Source organism: Hipposideros armiger, unplaced genomic scaffold (assembly GCF_001890085.2).
Source record: "Hipposideros armiger isolate ML-2016 unplaced genomic scaffold, ASM189008v1 scaffold_752, whole genome shotgun sequence".
NCBI classification, from domain to species: Eukaryota; Metazoa; Chordata; class Mammalia; order Chiroptera; family Hipposideridae; genus Hipposideros; species Hipposideros armiger.
Window position 1 is genome coordinate 223,207 of NW_017732102.1, and position 27,344 is coordinate 250,550.

The following is a 27,344-nucleotide window of genomic DNA, read 5'->3' on the forward strand; positions in this document are numbered from 1 at the left end:
GCAGTTTCCCTCATAGCATTCATCACACTACATTCTGCTTATCTCATTTTTTGTTTTCTCTGTTCACCCTAGCTGAGTGGCTTTCATATTCAGAACACTGAATATATTAATGATTGCATGGATTGGATGGATGACCTACTTATTTGATCAGCCTTGAAGGTTAATATAGGGGCAGGAATGAAACTAGACTTTGGTTTGAGAAGGCATGGCTACTATTGTACTTATTCAGGTGGATACTGGCCACCACCAGCAGCTTCACCAAGTACCTGTGTGTGGAAGATAGTATGTTAGGTTCCACCTCATTACTGTCACTTATGTCGAAAATGGCAGACATGGGCAACAGTAAAACTAGTCCTATGTTTTTGGTTCATAAGGAAAAATGGGGACAACCAACCAAGATCAAAGCACAGAATTATTGGCACAGTAAGTTTTTTTTAATTATTGGGGTATGGGGTTAAGATCCATTGCAGATTAATTTTTAACGTCTCTAACATCATTGCAAATCTGTTTTTGAGGGTGAACATTTTTGTGGTTTTCAACTTATTTTGCTTGATAAAAAAAGCGAATAATTTATTGAACCAACAAAAGAAATGCTATATACCAGGTACTCTTTTATGACTTACATGCTTGTGAAGAAGAAAGAGCTAGAATTAGCAAAGTTGGTTCTATGAGAAGAGTGGGTTGCACATCTTGAGCCAACCAGTGTATCTTTTGATATTACACTTTGGATGAGTCTCTAAAGTTTTTTTTTTCACAATTTAAGTAGAGTTATAGTCTATATGTTATTATAAAATATTTTAATAATATAATATGTTGTTGCAGTTTCTAACAAAAATTTTAAATTATATTTAAATGAGAGTTTTTTTTAATTTTAAATTTCAAATATTCTTAATGTTTATGGACTTTGATTTACTGTTTAATTCTGTTTCCATAAGAGCAGGAAGTTTTGAGATTGTCTATCATTTACAAGAATGCTAGGGGGATATTCTCTGAACATGGCCATATAGACACTGCTCTTAGAATCACATTTAATTTTGAGAAAGAAATCCGTATAAATCTTTACTGTGTGAATGTTATAATGTGGTCTTGTATATGTTTCTCTCAGGAGAATTATACCTAGATGTGATTCCTCAGTGATGTTGCATTAATTTCCTCTCTAAAAAAATGCATATGCATTCTGTCCTTTAGGTTTCAGTGTTTGGGTAAAATATCTTAGAATATGTTGTCTCACTAACAATTTTGTTAAAGAAGATTCTTCTTCTTAGATCATCAAAATCTGACTCCATTGTTTAAAAATCTGCTTTTATTTTTCTAGAGTTAAGCTGAAGTATGTAAAACTAAAGAAATACCTGAAGGAAATATGTGAATCAGAAAAGAAGGCTCATACTCGAAATCAAGAATATTTAAAGCAGCTTGAGCATGTCCAAGCTCATGTTGGACGCTTTACCACAAATACAGAGAAGCTTAAAGAACTGAAGGTGATATCTTGTTCTGTACTATTTTTTTGTCCATTTTTGCTAAAATTAGAAATAATGAGCAGTAAGTTTCAGATCAGTGGCAGTCACTATGTTCAGTTGTTCATCTATAAGATTGTCAGTTTTCTTTATGAAGTAACATAAGGACAAATTTTGATTAGATAACTTGAATTTGCATTTTCTCAGATTTCTACTTTAGTTGAGGAATTAATAGAAGATCTATACTTCGTTATATTACACAAATTGTCAACTTAAAACAGGCACAACACCTGCTACTACTTGGCACATGGTATTTTTTGGTCTCATGGTTGAATTTGAGCAGGATTAGAGTTCCCTCTAGAGATTGCTTCCTTCTTCAAATGATTATTTTTCTGTGGTCTGTACTCCTCTGTTCTGGTTAGGCAGTGTGTTGGGGAAGACGGAGGGGATAGAATGGGCCTTGAGGAGTTCACCTTCATGCTCCTCTACTATGTGTCCCAGAGCAGTGGTTCTTAGTAACCCTCTGATTCTGGCAACCCATTCTCTTAAGATGCTTGGCAACTTTCTGCTCTACAAATTATTCCAAGTTTGGAAGGCTAGGCCTTTTTTGTCTCATTTGTGCTGGTCAGAGGTTGTTGCCACCATTAACTCAACTGAATATGGGTTATAGGAGAAGTGGCTTCGGTACATTCCTAACTTTATTTTTTCTGTAGCAATTTTCTCCCCATCCTTTTACTGCAAAAATTTAAAGTACACAGAAAAATTAAAAGAATTATTCTAACAAACATTCATGTTATGGTCTGAATATTTGCATTCTGCCCCCCCCCCCAATTCATATGTTGAAATCCCAACCCCTAAAAGTAAGTAGGGGGGCCTTTGAGGGGCACTTAAGTCATGAGGGTGGAACTCTCATAAATTAGATTAGTGCCTTATGAAAGAGGCCCTAGAGAGCTCCCTGGCCACTTCCACCATGTGCAGACACAGCAGGAAGGACGTGGCTCTGAACTAGGTAGAGGGTCCTCACCAGAAAACAACTGTGCTGGTGCCTTGATCTTGGACTTTCCAGCCTCCAGAACTGTAAGCAATACATTTCTGTTGTTTATAAGTCACCAGTCAGTGGTGTTTTGTCATAGCAGCCTGAATGGACTAAGACAACTCATATACTCTCTACCCAGATGCAGTAGTTGTAAATAGTTTGCCATATTTGGGGTGTGTCTGTGTATTTTTTAAAGTATGCTGCAGACACACCATGACACTTCTCTCCTGAATACTTGAGTGTGGATTTTTTAAGAACAAAGATGGTCTCATACATAATCATAATACCATTACCATTACCACACCTAAGAAAATTAGTAATGATTCCATAAAATCACTTAATACCTAGCTGATACTTAAATTTCCCCAGTTTCCCACAATAGTCTTATTATTTTTCTAGACTAGGAGCCCACTACAGTTCACACATTACGTTTTGTTTTTGTGTCTTTTTTGGTCTCTTAATCTAATTTAGTCTCCCACCACTTTTTTTTTTTTCATGACATTGGCTTTTTTGAAGAAGGCAGGCTTTTAGCATGACTCACATTCTGAATTAAAGCGGTTATTTCTTTGAAGTATCATTTAACTTGTATGTGTGTGTTACGTTGGCTCCAACTCCTGGTGACCCTATGAATGAGTGATATCCGTGGTGTCCTGCCCTCAACAGCCCTGCTCAGCCCCTGTAGACTCATGCCTATGTCTTTTATGGATTTAGTCTATCTCATATTTAGTCTTCCTCTTTTCCCGCTGCCTTCTATTTTTCCCAGCATAATTGTCTTTTCCAAAGAACCTTATCTCCTCATGATGTAACTCAATCTGTATAGCATCCCCTATATTTCCTGTAAACTGGAAATTCAGTCTAGACGAGCACTGCCCAGTAGAACTTGCTGTAGTGATGGAAATGTTCTCTATACTGATGCTGTCCGATACAGTAGCCACTAGCCGTACATGGCTATTGAGTACTGAAAATGTAACTTGTGACACTGAGGACTGAATTTGTAATTATCTAATCATAGCTGAGGTTCTCTTCTTTCTACTACATCCTATCGGGAGGCTGATCTTTCATGGTGTCAAGTGGTTCTACCTGAGTGAAGCTGAGTTTGATGCCTTGATGGTGATCTCTAAATCTTTCTATTGTAAGGCACCTTTTTTATTTCTTCTGTAAACTAGTAAATAAATCTATGGGGTGATAGTTTGATATCTTGGGAATATCTTGTTCTTCCATAGCCTTTTACCTAGGCTTTATTATAGGATCCATTAGCAATGCTTGAATCAGTTATAGTGGAGGTGGTGAAGTGGTGATTTTCTAATTTTATCTTATACATCTATTAGCTTGCATTCTTCTCTAAAGAAGAGCTTTCTTTCCTTCTTCTGCCCCCCCCATCACCATGGGCTTATGAATTTTTATTTAGTCAGTATGTTATTAATTACTGTAATTATTCTTTTTGTTTTTCATATTCTCCCAAATTTGACCAGTGAGTGTCTTCAAACTGGCTCCTGTGTCCTTTTGACATGATTCCATTAATTCTGAGACATCTTTGCTTTTGGGCACAAGATGTTTCAGGTTTACCTTGTACTTTCCTGCCTCAGACATGGAATTAGTTTCTTATCCTAGGAGATATGGTTCCTTTTGGTGGGGAAAGGTATTTAGAAAACAAGATCTGAAGATTAGATGTGCTCAAGTAATAGCAAGTTTAAGCTACAGCACTCTAGTTTTTTTTTTTACCTCTCTTAGTATTCAAATAAAAGGATTTAAGTTCAATAAGTAATTGTCATTATCAACATTGTAAACCTCCTCTTTTCAAAGAGTTCACAGAGAAAATAATAGTGATGGACAAAGCAGGGAATTTTACCTTCCCAGTAAAATAAAGAAAATAATGGTAGTTTTCCTTTCATTTTCATATTGATGCTTTGCTTAATTATTGATTTCTTGTTATAACTAAATGTGAGAGGGAGGAATTTAAAGGGAAGAACCATCCTTTGTAAATATTTTTATATTGCAAGCATTTGCTGTATATAACTGGATGTATAAAAAAAAACTTATATAATGAGCTACTAAAGAATATCAGTATAAGGGACCATCTTAAAGAAAGAATGATAAATTTTAGGAATATGTAATGCTTTAGTCATAAGCATGGTTCACAAATCATATAGATGTTACTTTTTTATTTTGGGGTAAGGAATGCCTTTTTTAAAAAATCTGCTGATGGGCCCAGCCAAGTAGTGTGTTGGTTAAGAGTTGGCTTGGGAGCGCCAGCTCTGAGTAGCAGGGCCCCGGTTCGGATCCCACATGAGGGCCAGTGATGCTGCGCCCTCTACAGCTAAGATGGTGAACAACAGCTTGACCTGGAGCTGGGCTCCGTGAGGGCTGGCCGACAGCGGGGGTGAGCTGTTGTGAGCTGCTCTCCAATGGCCGGCAAATGACTGCCTAACCCAGGAAGAGCACAATGATAATACCAACATTGGCCAGTGAAGCAACGTCCTCCATAACTAGACTGAAGAACAAAAGGACAGCAACTTGTCTGTTTCCCTTCCCCGATTCCTCAATGCTGTTCCCCTCCCCCCAATTCCCCAATAAAATTTAAAAAAAAATCTGCTGATGGCATAAAAGAGCAGATCATGTAGCTATGGTTGGGAGATGTTGAGTTCCATGGAGAACTGTACCTTGGCAGTCACCCTAAGTCCTCATGCTTTATGTGTGCACACAAAAGCAGGCAGAGATACCACTTAGCCCCGCAAGCCGTGTAGTAGGCAGTTTCAGGATGGGGGATGTTTATCTCTGGTACCTTCCCATTTCTTTTTTCCTCTTCCTTTTGTGCCACTGTTCAGTGGAGGCCTTCAGCATGCCAGAACCACTCACCTCTCAATTCTGCCCCACGTAGATATTGGAACTTTACCTCCTTTGCTGATTGACCTCACGTAAGTCTCAGGAGAAAGGTGTTCTGATTGAGCATGTGGATTGCCCACATACTCCAACATGCCAAGGGTATTTCCCCCATGAAGAGTATAGTTAATGCAAATGAACTTCTAATTGGTAGAATTCTTTTTTTTTTCTTTTTTAAAGATTCTATTGGGGAATTGGGAGGATGGGAACAGCATTGGGGAATTGGGGGGAGGGGAACAGACAAGTTGCTGTCCTTTTGTTCTTCAGTCTAGTTATGGAGGACGTTGCTTCACTGGCCCATGTTGGTATTATCATTGCACTCTTCCTGGGTGAGGCAGATCAGTTGCCAGCCTCTGGACGGCCACTCACGTTGGCTCTTGGCAGCTCACACCATCTGCGGGCCGCTCACAGTGGCTGCTGGCCACACACGGTAGTTTATGGCAGCCCACTGCAGCAGGGGCTGCAGCCTACACCAGCGACGGCGATTCATGGCAGCCCAGCTCCAGGTCAAGCTGTTGTTCACCATCTTAGTTGTAGAGGGCAGTGTCACTGGGCCTCATGTGGGATCCGAAACAGGGCCCTGCTGCCCAGAGCTGGCGTCCTAAGCCGGTTCTTAACCAATGCGCCACTCAGCCAGCCCTAATTGGTAGAATTCTTGAAAGTGAAAGAAAGCGAAGCAGTGTGGGAGAATCCTGTGTGAGGATTTTGCCCAAATTATTTTAAGTGAATTTCTCCCTTTTTGCAAGACTGGGCACTTTATATATTTACTTATTTATTTTTGAGCTTCTATATTTGAGTTTATTCTTCATTTAACTTTTAAAACACTACTATAGTTGAGTATTAAAACAAAAACAATAGCAGGTAGTGAGCATATTGTGATTATAGTCCTCCACTCACTCACTACTGCCTATAAAATGCCAGCAGTGAGTGTTATTCATTGGCCCCAGTAAGAGGTCTAACACTGAACACCATCCCTAGGATGATGGTCATCATCCTCATATGCTTCTCCATTGTAATGGTGCTGTCTTTCTGGATTTGGGTCAAAGTCTACCTGGTCCATTTCATCAGTCTCCTACTTCCTTCCTTTCAAGTAGGAGTTTTTCAAGCAAAGAGAGCTTATCAGGAAAGAGAAAGCCATTCTCAGGAAAGTTTACCTTACATTCAATTATTTGGTGACCTTTTTCATATGGCCTACAATAAATTGGCATGCCTTAATTTTGTACAAACTTGATATCTCCATGCTTGACAGTCTGACTTGGATGAGAGGTGATGACTATGGTTTGGTTGTCAAGGTAGGTATTGGCTTTTGGAAGCCACACAATGCTTCAACCAGCTGCATGTTCATACACATTAAAATGTCTTCTTGTGTAGTAAAAAAGAGCATTGTCTTTCTGATCTAAAACAATGATAATGTCTCCGAGCTCCAGTTCTGGTTCTTGGTCTCCTTCACCATGGAATGTTATCTTCTGGCCATCTTTCATGCATTTGTCAATATGAACTTCTAGAATCTTCTTCTCTTGAACTATCTTCTTTCCATTTCAGCTTTTAGATCTATCTTTAGGACTGACCCTTTCCCTATGGCCCTGGAACTCCACACACACAACTGAATTTTCTGAACGATTCCAGGTCCTATCATGAATTCTTATTGCCTCCCAGTACCTCGGCAATTAGACAACACTCTACTGCTCCTTTCTTGCCACTTCATCCTACATATTTGTCACAAATCACATTCTTTCGCATAGCTCGTTTTCTTGTTGCACTATTATATAACTTTCTTAAGGTTACTGAGAGCTGATGCGCACACAACATTTTTACCTCTTCTTTTCTCTGCTTTCTTCCTCTTCGTCCAAAAACTGTATCAAAGATGTCCATGGGAGAGCCAAAATCACCACCTGCTTCACCTTTAATTGCCTGTTATCTTGTGTCATAGAAGTCCCTTTTCTTTACGTCAGAGCACCCTTCATTAGCTTAAGAAATCTGTTTGAACTTTCCTCCTTCATTTGGATTCTTATTAGGGTTGTACTTCAAGGCCAGTCTCCTATAAGCCTTTTTAATTCTTCCTGAGTGGCATTGCGTGTGACTCCCAAAACAGCACAGTAAATTGTTTTTTCACCATTTTTGACAGCCAGTGAGAGGGGCAAGGGTGGTGTGGGGGAGTGGGAAGGAGCACATTGTTCTGCGTAGCGCAGGCAGCTGCCATTCCTCTGCCTCTCACCCAGCCTTCTGGAAAGTTCTTCCTGGGCCCACTTTATTATATAATGTTAAAAAAATTTTTTTTAATGGACTAAGAGCTAAAAACCATGACTACAACAACAACAACAAAAATCTTTCAACTGATTTATGAATTATACTACTTTATTTGGAGGCCTGTAATACTTTTGAGGGCTTTTAAACGATATTGATCTGTCATATAGTTGTTTTGTTTGTTTGTTTTATTTCAAAATAATGAAATACTGAAATATTAATTATTAGGTAGATCTGAGTTCATCTATTTCTGGATTGTCACAGGAAAGCTAAAAGATAGATTAAGATCTGTTAATAAATATATCTTGTATTTTATTACAAAACCTGTACTTCTAACAGTTGCAAAATGTATTGTGGATTTGCTAATGGAAATATTGGTTACTTGCTATTAGTTGTCTGTAAAAATTAAGGTTCTGAAGGTTATGGATTCTAATTAATATGAAAGGAAATGATGTGTGTTTTCAAGGAAGGTATAAAGTATGGAAATGCATTTTTGAAGGAACTGAAAGAAAGTAGTTTGTCCTAAGGATGGTTATTTCTGAATGAGTGAGAAGAAACAAACTAAGAGGGACTGGGAAAGTTATAGAAGATTTGTAAAGAAAAATCTCGAGAGAATTTTATGTAGGATTAAGCTGAATGTGATTATTTAAATTTAAATATCAAAAGTAAGCTGGTACAAAATTAGTTAAGTTTTCTCTCTCTGCTAAATAAGACAAAGTTTGTTAAACTATTGGTCTGCTACTGACTTTATGAAAAAAGTTTTCTGCCTGAAAAGCAAAGATTATATGTGCCATCAAAATAATTTTCTGTTTTATATTGTCTTAACTAGGTCTTTAGTTACTCAAGAAAATTAAATCTAAGAACTAAGTTTTGCTAATAGTTATGTAAACTTCTGTATTTTAGAACTGCTAGAGTTCATGTGCCCTCCTCGGGGTCAAAGTATAGGTCAGTGTAAGAAAGGTTAGCCTAATGTTTTCCCTAACCTGGCAGGATTATAATGATTCTGGCCCACTGTTACCTCCCTGATAAAGAGGCTCAGATCCTAAAAGAAGGCCAGGGAATTTGTTTAAATGTATTTAACAACTGACACAGGGAAAAACAAGGAAAGAAAGGAACAGTGAGACTGTAGATGAGACCAGAGGCAGGCCAGATTTTTGGTTGCAGTTAATAGAGAAGCCAAGGCCAGAGCCACCTCAGGGCCACCCCAGCAACCCCAGAAGAGGAAAAGGAGCCTGCTTTGGATGTGGAAGCCCAGTAAGGAGTGTCCTAATCCTGCAAAGCAGCCTTGCTCCTATGCAAACTAAAAGGGCACTAGAGGAGGGATTGTCCCCTGCACTGAAGGAAGCAGGGACAAACTCCCTCTCCACAAATGCTGTGGTTGACTGGTAGGCCTGGGGTTCCCATTGGCTCCCCAGAGGAAAGAGGCAATTCTCATCACAGGGGAGGAACTGCGGGTGACCCTTGATGTGGCAAGTAAGCCTGTTAATTTCCTGACTGATATGTAGACGATTTATTCTGTCTTAACCACTCACTCTGGACCTATTTCCTCTAGACCTGCTCGGTTTTGTGGATAAATAAAGCCCCTAAACTTGGGCTCATTCTCAAGCCTGTTCCTTACTGTTGGCCTATACCTTAGAGGAAATGTAAAACGAGAAAATCAGACTTAAAAAGGACTCTGTAAAAGTTTTGTCAGGAGACCTCTAAGCCCTGGCCCTAATTGCTGCCCATTGCTTTGGATTCTGGCCTCAATTCTGTTATTCCCTATGTTGTTAACTTGGGAGAGAGGCTCAGCAGTCACTTAGGAAATATGGGGAACTGGCATCTTCCACAGGCCGACCCCTCTACACATTGGAGCCCTGGAAAGCCAGGGGACCAAATACTGTTAGAAGCCTAGATAAGGAGGGGTCTCTAACAGACCAGTTAGCTCCTAAATGGTAGGGACCCTTTGCAATTTTTCTGAGCACCCCAACTATTGTCGGGTTTCAGAGAGTCAGTGTCTAGGTCCACTTCCCCAGAATCAAACTTATTTCATTCGAGTCTCCACAGGACTCCCCTAGAAGGAAGAGACAGTTCTCTCCTGTTTCTGTGAGCCTATTGAAGACCTTAAGCTCCTCTTCTAACAACGGTTGGAGCTGCTCATTTTTGCCTCTCTACTTGTGCCCCACCTGGGATACCTATTGAATGCCTTTTGGCTCTCCTCTTTCCTGGACTCCTCTAGGGAGATTAAGCAAGAAACTCTAGTGCCCACAGGCAGGGATGATGCCCACTCTCAGCAGGAAGCAGCCAAGAACAGTCATTGTCCCCTACCCTTGCAACCATACTAATTTTATAGAAATAAAATGAATAAGACAGGGGAATTGAAACAGAGCCCATTTGGCACCTCCCTGATCTGTCATATAGTTTTGAAAATAAAGTATTGTGACTATATTGCCACTTGTCAGATGAATAAAGAGGCTGAATAAACCCAGTTCCAGAATGTAAATCTTAGTATTAGTAGTGCTGTGATGACTGTGCCCTTTTCTCTTTCTTTCTGCCCCTCTGCTCCCATGTAAGCAGCTTTTATAGAAGGGCCCCAGTTAGTCCTTATAGGAGTTTTCCTTGGGTACCCTTTGTCCTTGTCTCAGTTTGGGTTATCCCCAAAGCTGACCCTGAGACAGGGGTTCAAATATAAGTGGTTAATTTGGGAAGTGTAAGGAATGTCACTAGGCAAGTGGCAAGGTGAGACAGGGCAGTACAGGTAACTGAAACAGGGTGTATTATTAATCCAACTACCACAGTTGGCATCTGGAGCTTAATCCACAGGGAAACTAGCAAAGCAAATGGTTCGGAGCATTTGGGATATGCATACCCTGGCTTCTGAGCATCACTGTTTGAGGACTGATGGGGGAAGGGTACAGGTGATGGGGGATTAATCATGTGCTCCTGTGGGCAGAGGAGCCTCTCCAGGCTCTGAGGAGCCTGGGATACTGGAATTGAGGATCACTCAGAAAGTTCCCAAAGACATGTATGGAACATTGCCAGCATATGCTTTAGCCTCCCACATTCAAGTGCCAGGCATGGGGCTGGCATGTCAGGATACTCAGGGAGCATCCCTAAGCAGGGAAAGTCATCCTGCTTATGTCCAGGATTGAGCTCTCATTCAATTCCTTCGAAGCATTGTGACAGCCACTGTGGACAGAACACAACCTTCAGCTTCCTGGAGGACAAAGCCTGAAGCAAATCCCATTTGTTACTACCAAAGTGCCTTGCCCATTAATATGAACTAGTTGAATACATAAATATTCTTTCATATCTTTTGGTAAAAGTTCAGCATCTAACAGGAAGTCCAGAAAAAATAGGAGGAAAAAACCAAAAGATTGTGAGTCTTAGTCCCATCTTCCATATTCACCTGAAAGTCAAGTCACAATTTATGTAACTCTCTGTACCCATTTTTCAACTGTAATGTAAGGGTCTCAAATGTCTATTCATTTGTGTAACTGAGAATTACTGTATAATCCCAAACACCAATGAAAAAAGGAAGCCCATGAATAAAAGGTAATGGTGGCACTTTTAGGCAAGTAGTAATATGACGAGGGGAAATTGAAGGAATATGAGAATACAGAAGAAAAAAAGGAAAATATGGAAAATGGGACATGTTGTGAGCATGGAGAGAGATCCCAGAGACCTGAAAGATTTGCCAGAAACTTCATCTTCTCTTCCCATGACCAAAGATCATCATCAACAGATTTCATTAATTGAACAAAGTAAGTTGCTTGTACAGGGTAAGGAATTGAATAGAAAGGTCCTCCTTAGTTTAGGTGGGCATCAAGCCCAGTGCCGTGAAGCAATACAGTAACAGAACAAGTTACCTGATGAGTTAATCCAGTGCTATTGGATTTATTAAAACAGGTTTCCCCTAGAGGAGTTGGGGGACGTGGGGATTATCCTTAGAGAGGCTCTGGACAAGCAGATGCTACTGGGGCATGGGTAGTTTGGCCCCTGAAGCAGCAAATCTGACTGTGAGGAATCTAGGCCACATGGAAAGAAGAGAACAGAAACCACAGCCTGCAACAGAGAGGAAGGATATCATGCAAGTCCAGATGTATTGTGGAAATAAGAGAAATATATGGGACGTGATCAGAGAAGAAATAAGTAATTTCTTATTTATTTCTGACGGTTGGAGAAATAGATGCAGATAGAGATACCTACTCTGCTGTTTCGTTAGACATTTTTAGCTGGGAAAGTCTTGGAAGGATTCACCTATATGGTATTTTTCAAACTTAAAACAAAATTTTTTTTAACCATAGTAGAACCCTTTGTTTAAATGCAGATAAAAGAAGCAGAACTAGGGGGCCTATGGTCCCCGCAGAGCATGGTTTAAGACCCCTGCTCTCCAGTGTTTGGATGGGTAGATTTGATGGATAATAACCAAATATCATCTATAAATAAAAGACAAAGAAAGAGAACAGAGCAGTTTTTGGTGGAAATCCATGGTCATAGGTAATGCAGAGTTACAATTTGTATAAATTATCAATATGTGATAGTAACTTTTTATTTCAAATACATTGTACAATTTTTATTTGAATCATTAATTTAGAAGAGTACCTTCAGATGCATTGAGAAAAATCTAAATTGGACTCTTGAAGATATTTTCCTTACTGTTCCTTATGAAGCCCCAATCAAGGCAGCACTTTTTGCTACAGCAAAATGAATTGAATAATACTCCCATGTTTCCATGAGAAAGTGCTCTGTCTTTGGAAGTTATGGCTCTGAAATGACCCCATAATGAGGAAATCAGGTGCAATGCTCATTGCATATTTATAACTGATCTCAAAGAGCAAAAGAAAATATTTGTAACCACAGGAACAAAGGATTTTTGCTTAACTTCTAATTATTTAATAAACCTCCATTTATTTTATAATTCACTCCCTGCCCTATCCCTTTTTAAAGATACTTTCCATTGGAATCTGGAAAATATGCCTGTTAAAAGTTCTTGGGGTTAAAAAGTAAGTATCTCTGAGTTCAAAGGATTAGACATAGAAAAGAGAGAAATAAATTGCATTTTTTAATTGCCCATTTCTTTATCTTTTTTTTTGTTTATTTTATTGTTTCTTCTGGCCTTATAAAACTTTAATTAGATATCTATTTATATCATTACTGCCATCATGTTAATGGCATTCTGATAGAGAAAACAAAAATCCCTGCTTAACTGATATTAAAAATGGGACAGCATATAATACCTTTTAAGATATTTTGAGCCAAACAAGTCAATTTTGGTTATTATTGTCTGTTCATTTTTTCTGTGTGTCAAAACAAAGCTCACATCTTTTTTATGTTCAGACTGAGAACTAAGGAAGCAGTTTCTAATTCAATTATCTCATAGGTGTGTTTCTAATTACAGTGCATCACTGTCTAATTTAGAAAATGTTCTGATACTTATCTGTGATGGACCACATTCAATGACTTTTTTAGGCTTTAATTACTAACATACTTAGTCAAAGTGCTTTTCATGCCTTGCTTTTAAGAAAAAGTCATTTTATGATGGAGTCACTTTCATCAATTATAGTGTGATAGTGATGCAGACATTTTTATGTTGTTTTTTGTGCCAGAGCAAACTGGGGTCTTATGGTGCTGATCATTGATGTCTATGGTATATTTTTATTAATAGAACATGGAATATGTCTTAAGTTGATGATGTAGCAAATAATTTACTGTGTTGCAGTTAGTAGGACCATGATATTATGTAGATATCATACAAAGAAGAAGTCAATAAGACTGATTTGTTTAGGCCAAAACTTTTGAGAGAAAACACTGTCTAACATTTAACTTTTATAATAAAGTAACTAGATTTTCATGATAGTTTAGTATATCAAGGTTTTATTCTCTAAATTGATGAAAGACTAAGTAAAAATATCAATCTTATTTTTTTGAAAATATATAACACTTTATAGAATTCAGCTTTTTATATGTGCTATTTGTTAAATTATCTAAGTTGAATTTCTCAGCAATATCAATTTTACTTTCCACTTCACTGTTCCTTTTATGTTGTAAAGACTGAAAAATATAGAGGTGCTAGTTGTAATAATATCCACCACAAAAAAAAATCAAACTTTGTATATATTTATTTATTTTATTTTATTTATTTTAAGATTTTATTGGGGAATTGGGGGAGAGGAGCAGCATTGAGGAATCGGGGAAGTGGAACAGACAAGTTGCTGTCCTTTTGTTCTTCAGCCTAGTTGTGGAGGATGTCGCTTCACTGGTCCATGTTGGTATTATCATTGTGCTCTTCCTGGGTGAGGCAGTAGCTCGCCGACCATTGGACGGCTGCTCACGGCAGCTCATGAAAGCTCATGCCCACTGCAGCCTATGCTGTCGCAGGTGACGCATGGCAGCCCGGCTCCAGGTTGAGCTGTTGTTCAGCATCTTAGCTGTAGAGGGTGCAGCATCACTGGCCCTCATGTGGGATCCAAACCAGGGCTCTGCTGCTTAGAGCTGGCATCCCAAGCCAACTCCTAACCAATGCGCCACTCAGCCAGCCTAAACTTTGTTTATATTTAGATTGAATATGAGACTCAAATTAAGAAGATACAGCTACTCTCAAAAGATAGCCTGGGAGTAAAGAGTTAACTGAAAGATGAAGACGGAGAAAAGATAATAAATTAAAATGATAAACTTGCTGTCAACAGAGGATTTCTGGAGTGTTCATCTTTTAAGATACTGGTTGTTTTTTTTTTAATCATCTTACTACAAAGTTATTTTTGACTAAACTTTAAGTGATTATTTAAAGGCTTTTGCTTATAAGAGTATTTATTGCTTTAAAGTCTAATTCAATTAAATTTGCTGAAAGGCAGTCACTGTGGGTGTAAAAGAGATAGATTCCAAAGAAAATCTCAGTGTTGTTAGTAGGTGCAATTGTGTTTTTCTAAATAATGTTTTGTAGCTGCTTTTTCTTAGTCTCAGAAATATTTTAAACAAAAAGTAAACAAAATGTGGCATTTTGTTTCTTCTCTTTGTGTCTATTATTTTGTACATTTTAACCTTTTCACAGATAAAGTGGAAAGAAAGGATTGCATATCTAAGCAACAGACAAAAACACCGGCAAGGAATAGTTAAATAAATTCTGCTATGTATCTGCTGTAATGCAGGCTTCTAATCCTCCTGTCTATCTCCATATAAATGATTCTGTTCAAGACCATAGATGTTTTCTTCACTAAAAGCAGTAAAGCTCTTTTAGATGAAATGTCTAAAAACATCTTGTAATAACTTGGAGCATGCTGGCAAGAGTAGTCACTTGTGACTATGTTGTGAAACCCCCTCAGCCAGTCGATATTGTAATAAGCAAAAATGGTAGCAACACTCCATTATTCAGAAAAGCCAACAGCATGCTTGTTCCTTAGGCTGCAGCATTCATTAAGAAAAGCTTACTGGGCTGAAAGCTGGAAACAGATGATAACGGGATATGATTTTCATATTTAATGCTTTCCTTGGAAGAGTATGTGTGCTACAGATTGATAGAAGAATCAACTGCTACTTTACTAAAAGACTTTCAGGTTTGCCCTATAGCTACCGATGGAATCATTCAGCCAAGAAATTAACTTTTTCTCCTTTTACCTGCTTTATATATCTGCTAAGCAGGCTGCCTGGCTGCCAGTAAATGTTATTATGCAGTTAACTGTTTGGTATTTAAGACTCTTATCAGAAAAGAAACAGAGGCCACACTATTTTGTTTTTATAGTAGGAGAAAGGTTTTAGTTTTTCTTTTTTGTGTATTAGCAGGCATTAATCTGAGTTTATAGGAAGTTTTAGTTTTCCTTCCCAAAGATTAAAAAGTTAAAAAACTTAGATTTTAGAGCATTATTTAAATTATAAGATACAAAACACCAAGCCCCAGCAACTTTGACCTATATAAAAAGACCTTTAATGTTAAATGATTTCTGTGCCACTAGATGTATGCCAAATGTAGTGTGATGTGATAGACTTATAAACCATTCAGGCAGTTTTTGTGTTTGACTTTTGGTCATGAAATAATTGATGTGTTTTTAATTTATAAATCAGTCTGTTCTTTCTGTGCCATTCCCGATAGACACATTCTTTTTTTTTTTTCATAGAAAAAAATGTCATTTTATTGAACATTAACAAGATGAAGACAATTGAAGTCACTAGTGTAATGAAAGTATATGGTACAATTAGATCAAGGAAGCAAAATAAAAGGTGAAAAAAAGGGAAGAAGTGGGAATCATTGGCAAAAAAACCATAGAAATAAATTGAAATAAAAGATACTATATCTACAAACATGACAATTTCTTTCATCAGTTTCTTCCATTGTTTTCATCAAGTCTTACAGTTTTGTAAAATGACCAAGAATAAATTTAACCCAGGAGGTAAAAGATCTGTACATTAAAAACTGTAAGACTTGGGCCGGCCGAGTGGCATGATGGTTAAGGGCTGGCTTGGGACGCCAGAGGGCCCTGGTTTGGATCCCACATATGAGGGCCAGTGACACTGCCCTCCACAGCTAAGATGCTAAACAACAGCTCAACCTGGAGCTGGGCTGCCCTGAGTCGCCAGCGACGGCGTAGGCTGCAGCCCCTGTGGCAGTGGGTTACCATGGGCTACCGTATGTAACCAGCAGCCAGCGTGAGCGGCCAACAGCTGCAGTGAGCGGCCGTCCAGAAGCCAGCGATTGATCTGCCTCGCCCGGAAAGAGCACAATGATGGTGCCAACTTGGGCCAGTGAAGCAACGTCCTCCACAACTAGACTTAAGAACAACAACAAAAAAAACCAAAAACACGACAGCAACTTGTCTGTTCCCCTTCCCCCAATTCCCCAGTGCTGTTCCCATTCCCCAATTCCCCAATTAAAAAAAATCTTAAAAACAAACAAACAAAAAAAAACCAAAAAAAAAACAAAACCGATAGACACATTCTTAGTACAGCAGTTTCAGTGGTACTTAAGTACAATGGGAGACTTTTTTTCTGTTTGCACTACAAATTTCTTACCTTCCATATAGTTTTGTAGTCTCCTTTTAAGTCATACTTAAAATTAGGGTGAGAGACATACTGCTGACAACTCCATAAAACATTACATATAATAATTAGAAGAGAACTTTTCCCTTTTTACTGAAAAGTGTTGCCTCCTTAAAAGCTTTGACTTTTGACTGTATGTTAGAATCAATTAGGTAACATTTTGAGATATTTATATCTTGCCTTTTTCAATTTCCCATTGATGACCTATCAACTAAAAGGTAAATACATTTCAGCAAAATCATGAATTAATCCATATTACCTAATACTAATTTCAGAAAAATTCCTTATCATATGAATTATGTTTTATTTTTTAGTGGAAATCTGTTCTCTTCTTTAAGCAGTCGTATGAATTCGTTTCTGCCCAGAGTCCTTAGTCTCCAGGGACTGGTCTGAAGCACAGTACAGTCTCACTGGTTGAAGTTAATAAATAGCTGTTGAGCAAGTGTTCTGTTTGAGAAGCCACAGTAGGCCCCGCTGTGAAAGCCACAATGCTTGCTCTTGAGCTTCCCACAAAGTGCTCTTCTTTCCAAGGCATGGCATAGTGTGTGATACATACCAGTTACATGCGGCAGACCTTAGCTACATGGAAAAAGAAGGTGTGCCTCCTCTGAAATGAGTAATCCACACCTTGGTGGAGGAGGTAGTGTTTGAGCTGGCGTGAATGACGGGTAGTATGTCAGTCAGTGAGGATGTGATAGATATTCCAGGGTTAGGAGATGTTATGGGTAAAGGAGTAGAAGTAGGAAAGTCCAGTGGATAGTTGTCCAGGCTGGCTAAAGTTCTTGTAGGGAAATGGTAGACAATGAGCTTGGACAGGTATATCATGGAACTTAGTACCAGGCTCAAGAATTGAGATTTCCTCCTGGAATCATGTGCATGTGCACACACAGTATGGTGGAGGGTAGGCGAAGGAAGGGCTTATGACCACAGCAGTTACATCACAGGTATGTAGCTATAGGAAGATGAGGCTGACAGTGCTGTGCAGGATGAGCTGAGGAAATCAGGGTTAGTTCAGACAGGCAGAATTAACCAAGGGCCTGAATTGGGAGTGGCCATTGCAGTGGAAAACAATAATGAAAGGGAAAGGATCTATCAAATTAATGATAATTTTGAATTATAAAAAGATGTTTTTAAAAAGTGGCTGTGCAACTTTCAACCATAAGCAGTAACTGGGATGCTTTACTAAGAAAATTCATGAAGTAGGAGTTGTCTAGTTTTTTTACTTTAATGTAAAATTCTAGCTGTTTTGTAATAACACATCCAGTGTTTTCATGCATTCAGTGGCTGCTCTTCAGAGTCATATGTTGATCTATTCATCCCCCAAACTTGTATCCAGTGTTAGTTTATGTAGTAGTTTCTTTTTGGTTAATAAATAGCAAAAAGCCAATGTTCAGGCCCTTCATTTGACTCCTCACAAATTTTATTATAATTTAATTATCTTCCCCCTCTATAATACATTGTCATTTTTAAATTTTTAGGTAACGTCTAATTCTGTTGGTCTCTAGGCATGTTCTAGTTGCTCAGTTTTTTGTATCAGCAGTGACTACATAAAAACACATCAAAACGTAAGTATGCAAGAGAGATAGAAATAGCATTTGTGAATGAGAGTATAAGTTTTGGGGTAGTTTCTTTGAACTATCATACTGTGAAATATATTCTAATAAAAGCAGAAGTGAACTGGATACTTCACAGGAAAATTATACTCTGCCAGGGCTGGAGAATGTGGAGGACCAGGGAATTTCATTACAGGGCTGAGGGCTACTTGGGGAGTTCCACTTCCACTGTTGTATACCTTTCTGCAAGTGTCACGTGGAGGGTCATGTGGAGAATGGTTGTGTAGGTTGTTGCTTCGTTTATATTATAATAATAATAGTAACAATGGGTAATGATCATTGCACACTTGTTCTGTGTCAGGTACTACATTAAGCTGTTTATATTCATCAACACATTTAATGCTCTCAACAATCCTGAAAGTAGATAACTATTGTTATCCTCATTTTATAGGAAGGCTTAGAGAAGTTGGATAACTTGCCCACAACTACACAGCTAGGCAGAGTCAAAATTCAAACCCAGACCATGTGGCTTCAGTGTCCATGTTATTAGCCATCTTGCTACATTGTCTTCTAAGGTTGTATGGGTGAAATGTTCTTCAAAAGTTGGGAAAAATTCTGGTCAAATAAAAACAGTCTAGCCCCATCATACAAAATATTCAGTTATTCATTCAGATGCTGCACTTTTACCTAAACTTGGGAAAGGGTGAAATGGTCTCCCTTGGTGCTAAAATATTCCAGCTGAATCAGGTAAGCCATGGAAAGCAGAGTGCCTGTCTTTAAACTGCTCACGTTTGCAATAAAAGGATTATCCATTTGAGCTGGCAGTGTTCACAGAAGTACCTTAAAAGCTCAATTGAAGGGCCGGTCAAGTGGTGCATTGGTTAAGAGCGGGCTTGGAATGCCAGAGGGCCCCGGTTCGGATCCCACATATGAGGGCCAGTGACACTGCCCTCTACAGCTAAGATGCTGAACAACAGCTCAATCTGGAGCTGGGCTGCCATGAGTCCATAGGCTGCAGCCCCTGCTGCAGTGGGTTGCCATGGGCTATCGTGTGTAGCCAGCAGCCAGCGTGAGCGGCCACCAGCCGCCGTGAGCGGCCGTCCAGAAGCCAACAACTGATCTGCCTCAGCCGGGAAGAGTGCAATGATGGTGCCAACTTGAGCCAGTGAAGCAACGTCCTCCACAACTAGACTGACGAACAAAAGGACAGCAACTTGTCTGTTCCCCTCCCCTCAATTCCCCAGTGCTGTTCCCATCCCCCAATTCCCCAATTTAAAAAAAAAAATCTTAAAAAGCAAACAAACAAAAAAACTCAATTGAAGATGAACTTCAAGGGAGAAGACAGATGTGCAGTGACTTCAGCTGTGGATTTAAGCCATGTCAGAAAGGATGGTGAAGCTGTGACCAGGAGGAGCCCCACTGCAGGAGAGGCATCAGACAGAAACGAAGGCACCCCGCTGTTGTGTGGTGGGAAGAGTTCCATTCCATGAGAACAGACTGTGGCTCTCAGGAACTGAGCAGTATTCATAAGACCAAGGCAGCTCCTGTAAGACTCAGGCTCATGTCCAAGGGGTGAAGCAAGCAGTGGTGTGGAGGGGATGCATGATTGAAACAAACATCTTGGCAAAGGGAAAGAAGTCATTAAGACTATGCTAAAGTGTTCATATTTAAAGAGGAAATGATTAAGTTGGAATCCCCCAGAACAAATCCCGAGACAAGGATTTGAGTGTAAGAAGTTTATTTGGGAGGTGGTCACAGGAGAGAGGAAAGTGACACAGCCATTAAAGAGTATGACTAAGGTAACCACTGTGAGCAGCCAGAGTTCAGTCTATTCGGGGAACCTTGGCACTGTGTGGAACGTGCCTCAGAGTTATCACACCTGGGGGTAGGAAAAGGAAATGTTTACCCTTTACCTCCCGTCTGTCACTGACTGAGTGTTGTACCTGGCTTCACTTCTGGATGCTGCACTTAGGCCAAGAGACATAGGTGCTCACAGGAGGATACTGTGGGCATGGGCTGAGATGGTGAGGGCCCCATGGATTTGGGCCAGGCCCTGTCATACCTGCTACAGGAAAAAAAAACAGTAGGGGAGGGGGCAGGGGTTAGATTATTACCTAAAGTTATGTATATAATCCCCAATTTCTTATCCTTATTAGCCCACAGGGCTTCCTTCACCAACAGTGCCCTTGAATCACTGCTTAATTATACACAGTGCAAAAATCTCCCCAAAGTGGGGCTCGGAATGCTTGCCCAGGTTTCTAATACCAAGCCATTGTACTTTTATGAGGATGGTGACCCCTCCGCTCTGCTGACCTCAAAGTTGTGATTTCATTTGACCTAGAATGATGAAAAGTCAAAAAGTAGTTTCTCTGTGTTCATCTGGACCTTTTTTATCTTAATAGCTTTTTCATTTGTCTGTGTTTCTATTCATAAAACAATGAAAAATTAAACTAAATCACACAAATAGTTTTTCAAGTCCTGACCCTAAAACTAGATCTGTAGACATTTTTTTAGGAGAGGGTAGAAAATGCTCTCCTTTTCAGGCTCACGAGACTGTGAGCTCTCACAAGGCAGAGCCTAGGCTTCCCTACCCCACTTTGTAAGTGATAGTGACCTGTTGACCTGCAAAGAGGAAGAGAAAGAGCTGTTCCCTGAGCCTGGTGTGCATCCCATTTCAGATGAAGTTTGAACTTTCCACCACCTGTTCCTTTTGGGGATGCCTTACAAGAGGGTCGTGGGGAGTGTGACTCAGATATATAGCTAACACATTAGTCTTATTGTGTTTCATGTACTGTTCTAAGGACTTTATGTATGTGTATATATAAATATGCACACACACAAACATACACACACTCATTGCAACAACCTTACAAAGTAAAGACTGTTCTATATGCCCATTTTACAGATTAGGAAATGGAGATCTGAAGAAGTAGAGTAATTTGTCTCCAGGACACACAACTGGTTAGTGGTGGAGCTAATATTCAGATCCTAGCAGACTGGTCCAGAGCCTTAATGAATAAATATATCAACTCCTCAGTTATTGGAAGAAAGGTTTCACTTAGGAAAATGGTGGGAGGGTATCTTTAAGGGATTTAGCCTCTCATAGTCAAGAATGAAAATAACAGTATTTTTAAAACTTATCTTTTGTGGAGATGTTTGGCTACACAACTATCATTCCTTTGCTGTCCTCTATGGTGGAATTATGGGACAAGTGTGTTATGTGCCAGGAGCTCTTATAAATAAATGAGGGAATTGCATTCATGTATATAGGTGCATATTGTGTAGTGGAGATACAGAGAAGAGAGAGAAAGTGAACGAGAAGGGGGAGAGGAAACATAAGTCGATTTAGCAATAGTAAGATAAATTTTGTGGGAAACATTGTTTCTTTTCTCGTTTTGTAGTACAAGGGATTATAGAACCCTACAGAGAAGAAAAAATATTGATGTCATGTTCTTTGGAAGACTTTCTAAACTTTGTATACTTATACTCTATGAAATACCGTATTATTATTAAAAAAACAGTCTTCATGCGGTCTGAAAAGATGTTTGGGCCTAGATCATTTTTGGAAAGGGATCTGGCAGTAACACAGTTAAATATACACATACGCTTGTTTTAGTAATCCCACTTTTGATAATCCATCCTTTTAGAAATAGCTCTAGTTAATTTAATAATGTTAATACACTAAAAAAAATTTAAATGGGTGAGGAAGGAATGGGCAGGTGGTTAATGAATTTTAAGAAGAAGGAGCCTGCCTGTGAATGAGATTGCTCTTTTAATTGTGGTAGAGTATGAATTATTTCTACTCTTACTAAAATCTCTCAAATTAGAAAATAGAGTTGGCATTCTAGTTCTCTGATGTAGTTCTGTACAATTTCTTTGGTGAACAGGGAACTCTAAGAGATAGTTATATCCTGAGTCACCCTATTTGGGAATTGTGGAGTATACACAATGGCATATTAAGTTGTAACAAAAGAATGGGCTCTTGGGCCGGCTGACTGGTGCGTTGGTTAAGAGTTGGCTTGGGACGCTAGCTCTGAGCAGCAGGGCCCCGGTTTGGATCCCACATAAGGGCCAGTGATACTGCACCCTCTGTAGCTAAGATGGTGAACAACAGCTCCACCTGGAGCTGGGCTGCTGGGAGTCACCACGCCAGCGTAGGCTGCAGTGGAGCTGCAGTGGGCTCTCATAAGCTACCGTGAGTGGCCGGCAGCCAACATGAGCTGCCAAGAGCCTCCCGTGAGCGGCTGTCCAGTGATCCGTGACCGATCTACCTCACCCGGGAAAAGCGCAATCATAATACCAACATGGGCCAGTGAAGCGACGTCCTCCACAACTAGACTGAAGAACAAAGGGACAACGACTTGTCTATCCCCCCTCCCCGATTCCCCAATGCTGTTCCCCTCCCCCAATTCCCCAATAAAATCTTTAAAGAAAAAAAAAGAATGGGCTCTTGTCTTGATATTTTACGACACTTGTCAAGCTTCTGTTATTTAATTGAAAACTGTGACTTAACTTTGTGTTGTGATCAAGGCAGTGGCTTAGGCCTAGGGGTATTGGAAAAAAGGTTGGTGTTGGAGTGTGTGTGTTTAGTTTTTGAAAATCACCTACTGGTACAATTTGGAATGCTGAATTTTTCAGGAAGTGTCTGTTTGCTTTTTTCCTACTCTTCCCATTTACGCTATATGGACTTGATTTTATTTATCAGGTACAAGTACCATTTAGGTCTATTTTAGTGGATCTAAGTTTCTACTGGTTGAATTTTGTAAGAAATTAGTCATAGAGTTCACATTTTTTATTAGGGATTTTTATGTGTTCCCCCCCCCCCCCGCAAAATAAAAGCTGTGGTTCAGTAACACAATTTGAGTTTAACTCATTCAGTTTTCAGTATTGTAGCATAAGGGGATGGGGCACTGGAGTCCTCAGATCTGGTTTTGAATCCCATGACTGGGAGCAAATTAATTGTTCAACCTTGCTAAGTCTTGTAAGAGTGGGAATAAAAATAATGGTCATTATGAAGATTAAAAAAGTTAATGAATATGAATCTGCTTGACACCTGGTAACTGCTTGACAAATGTTCACTAATCCTATTGCTACTCTCACCACTGCCACTGTCATCGCTATCTTTGTTCTCCACTAAGGTAGCTGTATTTTGGTCCTGGCTTTTTACCACTTATCTTGGGTAGTGAAAAGGCATGCTATGTGTACACCTCTGAATTAAAGAAATGGGAGGTAAAGCCACCTGGTTGTAACACTCATAATAAATTGATTTTATAGTGACATACCCTTCAAAATAACTTATAAGACATAACCTTTGAAGCCTAAATTTAATGGATCCATTTTAAAATTTAGGTAGTTTCCACAACTATTGGTTTTAATGGCTAGAAAGTGGCTTCAGTTGTGAAAATTTGGTCACGTCTAATCTATTACAGTGGCAAAATGAAAGAAGAGTTAAAAATCATATTGACATGGTGTCTTAGTCAGCTTGAGTTGCCATAACAAAATACCACAGACTGAGTGGCTTAAAAAGCAGAAATTTATTTTCTCACAGTTCAGGAGGCTAGAAAGTCCAAGATCAAGCTGCTAGCAGGTTTGGTTTCTGATGAGACTTCTCTCCTTGAGTTACAGATGGCCACCTTCTCTCTGAGTCCTTATAGGGCCTCTTCTCTGTGCACATGCATGGAGAGATGGATCTCTGGAATCTTCTAAGGATACCGGTATTATTGGATTGAGGCTTCACCCTTGTTGCCTCATTTCACTTTAATTGCCTCTTTAAGGGCCCAATCTCCAGATACATTGGGGGCTAGAGCTTCAACATAAAAATCTGGGAGGGATACATGGCCGGTCGAGTGGCTCAGTTGTTTAAGACTTAGCTTAAGAGTGCAAGCTCTGAGCAAGAGGGCTGCCAGTTCGATTCCCACGTGGGCCAGTGATGCTGCGCCTGAGCTGAGCTGTCGCTGAGTTGCCAACAGGTAGCAGGGCGGCTCAGGTGGTGAGAGCACATGCTCCAAACAACAAGACTGCCTGTTCAATGGTGGGCTATACCCACCCGCAACTAAGACTGAACTCGGCACCTTGAGCTGAGCTGCCACCCGCATGGCTCAGTGGATAGAGCGTGCGCTCTTAACAACAAGGCAGCCGGTTCAACTCCCGCATGGGATGGTGGCTATGCCCACCCGCAGCTAAGATTGTAAAACAGCACCTTGAGCTTAGAGGTCACAAGCTGCCGATGGACAGCCAGATGGCCACTGGCACCCTCCACAACTAAGATTGAAGAACAACAACTTGGATGGTCCCCTTCCCCAATTCCCCAACACTGTTCCACTCCCCCAATTCCCCAATTAAAAAAAATCCTGGGAGGGACACAATTCAGTTCATTACACATGGTAAAGTAAATAATTTCTTCAAGGTTATTATATATAAATTTTTATTAAGGGATTTTTTTGAAAGCTTCTCAATGTGAGTTAAGGACTTGCTTACACAGAAACTAAGAACAATAATTATTGTGTGAAAAGCTGGAAATTTGATCTGACAGCTCCATTTCCATTCTGCATTCACCTTGGTATTTCTCAATTCCCATGTCTGTGAAAAAATTTATATCAAGAAAAAGTAAAGATTTCCTCAGTATTTTATAAAACATGAGGTATAACATAAATATATTTTTTCAAAGAACACTAATGGTCAAGATCCACCTGTTTTATAAAACTATAGTTAGTAATTATTAACTAAGACATCATTATATTAATTCTATACTGGGGTGCCAAAAAAATGTATACACATGCACACTTTGGTCAACATTGCTCAAGCAGTAGTTTGCTATAATCAAAAGTGTCTGGACGCTGATGGTAACCACTTTGAGTACCTCTTGTAATTTCAGAAGTCAAATGTGACTTGTATTCATCTTTTGTTATCAGTATATATTATTACAATTTTAATACTGTTTTCCTTTCTTAAAATGTGTATACATTTTTTTGGCACCCTCTGTACCTGCTGATGTCTCCTTAAGTATGTCCCCTCTCTTTTCCCTCAGCAAAGATGAACTCCTGATTTTAAAACTTATCATCTATTCACTAAGAAGTATCTTCAGTCATATTCATTTGCTTCATTATCACTTTTCCCAGCTCCCAATATATTTTTTCAATTTATTTAAACTAAAAAAATTTTAAAACTTTATATCTCCCACCCCACACTCCCTACCTCTGGCAACTACCAAACTATTCTTTGTATCTATGATCTTGGGGTTTTGTTTGTTTGTTTGTTTTGTAGGTTCCACATGTAAGAGAGATGATATGGTATTTGTCTTTCTGGTCTGACATATTTTACTTAGCATAATGGCAAGGTTTCATTCTTTTTTATAGATGAATAATAGTCCTCTAATGTGGTGGAAGGGAACTAACCAATGCCAGCCCCTTTCAGCCTTGAACATAAAACTGCGCTAAAAATGTCTTTGGAAAAGTCAAATGATTGTAGATACCTGGATTTATTTCTGGACTTTCAGTTCTGTTTCATTGATCGCTATGTCTATCTTTGTGCCACTAAAGTCTAGAATTACCTTAATTATGTAGTAAGTTTTTATTTATTTTTTATTTTTATTTTATTTTATTTTTTTCTAGCTGAGCCATCCTGCCACCTGTTGGCAGCTCAGCGGCAGCTCAGCTCGGGCTGGAAATGGAACTGGCAACCCTGTTGCTCAGAGCTCGCACTCTTGAGCGAGTTCTTAACCAACTGAGCCACTCAGTCGGCCCTGTAGTAAGTTTTTAAATTGGCAAGTATGAGTCTCCCAACTTTGCTTTTCTTTTGGAAAATTGTTTGGCTATTGTGGGTTCCTCGTATTTCCATAGGAATTTTAGTATCAGCTTGCCGACTTCTACAAAAATGCCAGCTGAGATTTTGGTAGAGATTGCATTGAATATGTAGATCAATTTAGGAGTATTGTAATCTTAACAGTATTGTCTTATGTTCCTTGAACACAGAATGTTTTTCCATTTATTTAGGTCTTAAAATTTTTTTTATCAATATTTTGTAGTTTTCAGTGTACAAGTGTACACTTCTTGGTTATGTATTTTATTCTTTTTGATGCTATTATAAAAGGAATTGTTTTCCTAATTTTAATTTCAGATTGTTATTGCTAATATATAGAAATGCATTATTTGTATTTGTATACTTATATCCTACAACTTTGCTGAACTCGTTTATTAGTTCTGATTGTTTCTTGTGGAATCCTTAGGTTTTTCTTTATACAAGGTCATGTCATCCACAAGTAGAGATAGTTTTACTTCCTGCTTTGCAATCTAGATTCCTTTCATTTCTTTTTCTTGCCTTACTACCCTGGCTAGAATCTGCAGTACAGTGTTAAATAGAAGTGGTAAGAATAGACATTCTTGTGTTAATCCTGATATTAGGGAGAAAGCTTTCAGTCTTTCACCGTTGACTATGATGTTAGCTATAGATTTTTCATAGATACACTTCATCAGGTTGAGGGAGTTCCCTTCTGCTTCTGGTTTATTTTTTAATCATGAATGCATGTTGGATTTTGACAAATGCTTTTTCTACGTTTTTTGTCCTTTATTCTATTAATATGGCATATTACATTGCTTGATTTTCATATGTTGAACCAACTTTGCATTCCTGGGATAAATCCTACTTGGTCCTGGTGTATAATCCCTTTTCTGTGTTGCTAAACTTGGTTTGCTAGTATTTTGTTAAGATTTTTTACGTTGATTTGTGCCCATCCAGGGATGCCAAAAATTTTTTTACATGTATATTCATAAGAAATATTGCTCTGTAGTTTTCTTTTCTTGTGATGTCTTTGTCTTGTTTTAGTGTCAAGGACTAGCTTTATAGAATGAGTTGAGAAGTATTTCTTCCTTGTCTGTTTTTGTAAGAGTTTATGAAAGATTGGAGTTAATTCTTTAAACATCTGGTAGTTAATTTTTTAAACATCTGGAACCAAGAAATGTTGCTTGAAGCCAATTTCTATTAACATGCCCCACCGCATTTGGCCTCTTTTCCCATTAAATGAGAGAAGCCACGGTATGACCGGAAAGGCTGAAGTCTCTCTGAGGGGTGCCCCGCCCGGTACGACCGAGGCCGATAAGGCTCCCTCTGAGGAGTGTCTCACGCTGTGACTGGGACCTGTTGAAATGCAAACAGTTAATCTCCTCTTGGGAG

The 27,344-nt window shown here is 39.1% G+C and overlaps 1 protein-coding gene and 1 pseudogene across 6 annotated transcripts in view; one reads left to right on the forward strand and one right to left on the reverse strand.

Annotated features, from left to right (window-relative positions):
* KIZ (kizuna centrosomal protein) overlaps positions 1–27,344 on the forward strand; it is a 145,322-nt gene that overhangs the window by 17,845 nt on the left and 100,133 nt on the right. For all 6 annotated transcript variants that reach the window (XM_019628166.1, XM_019628167.1, XM_019628168.1 and 3 more), the window contains exon 3: positions 1,316–1,478. In XM_019628166.1, the coding sequence (XP_019483711.1) occupies positions 1,316–1,478 (163 nt within the window). The remainder of the gene's footprint in view (positions 1–1,315; positions 1,479–27,344) is intronic.
* LOC109373909 (dnaJ homolog subfamily A member 1 pseudogene) lies at positions 6,305–23,291 on the reverse strand (annotated as a pseudogene).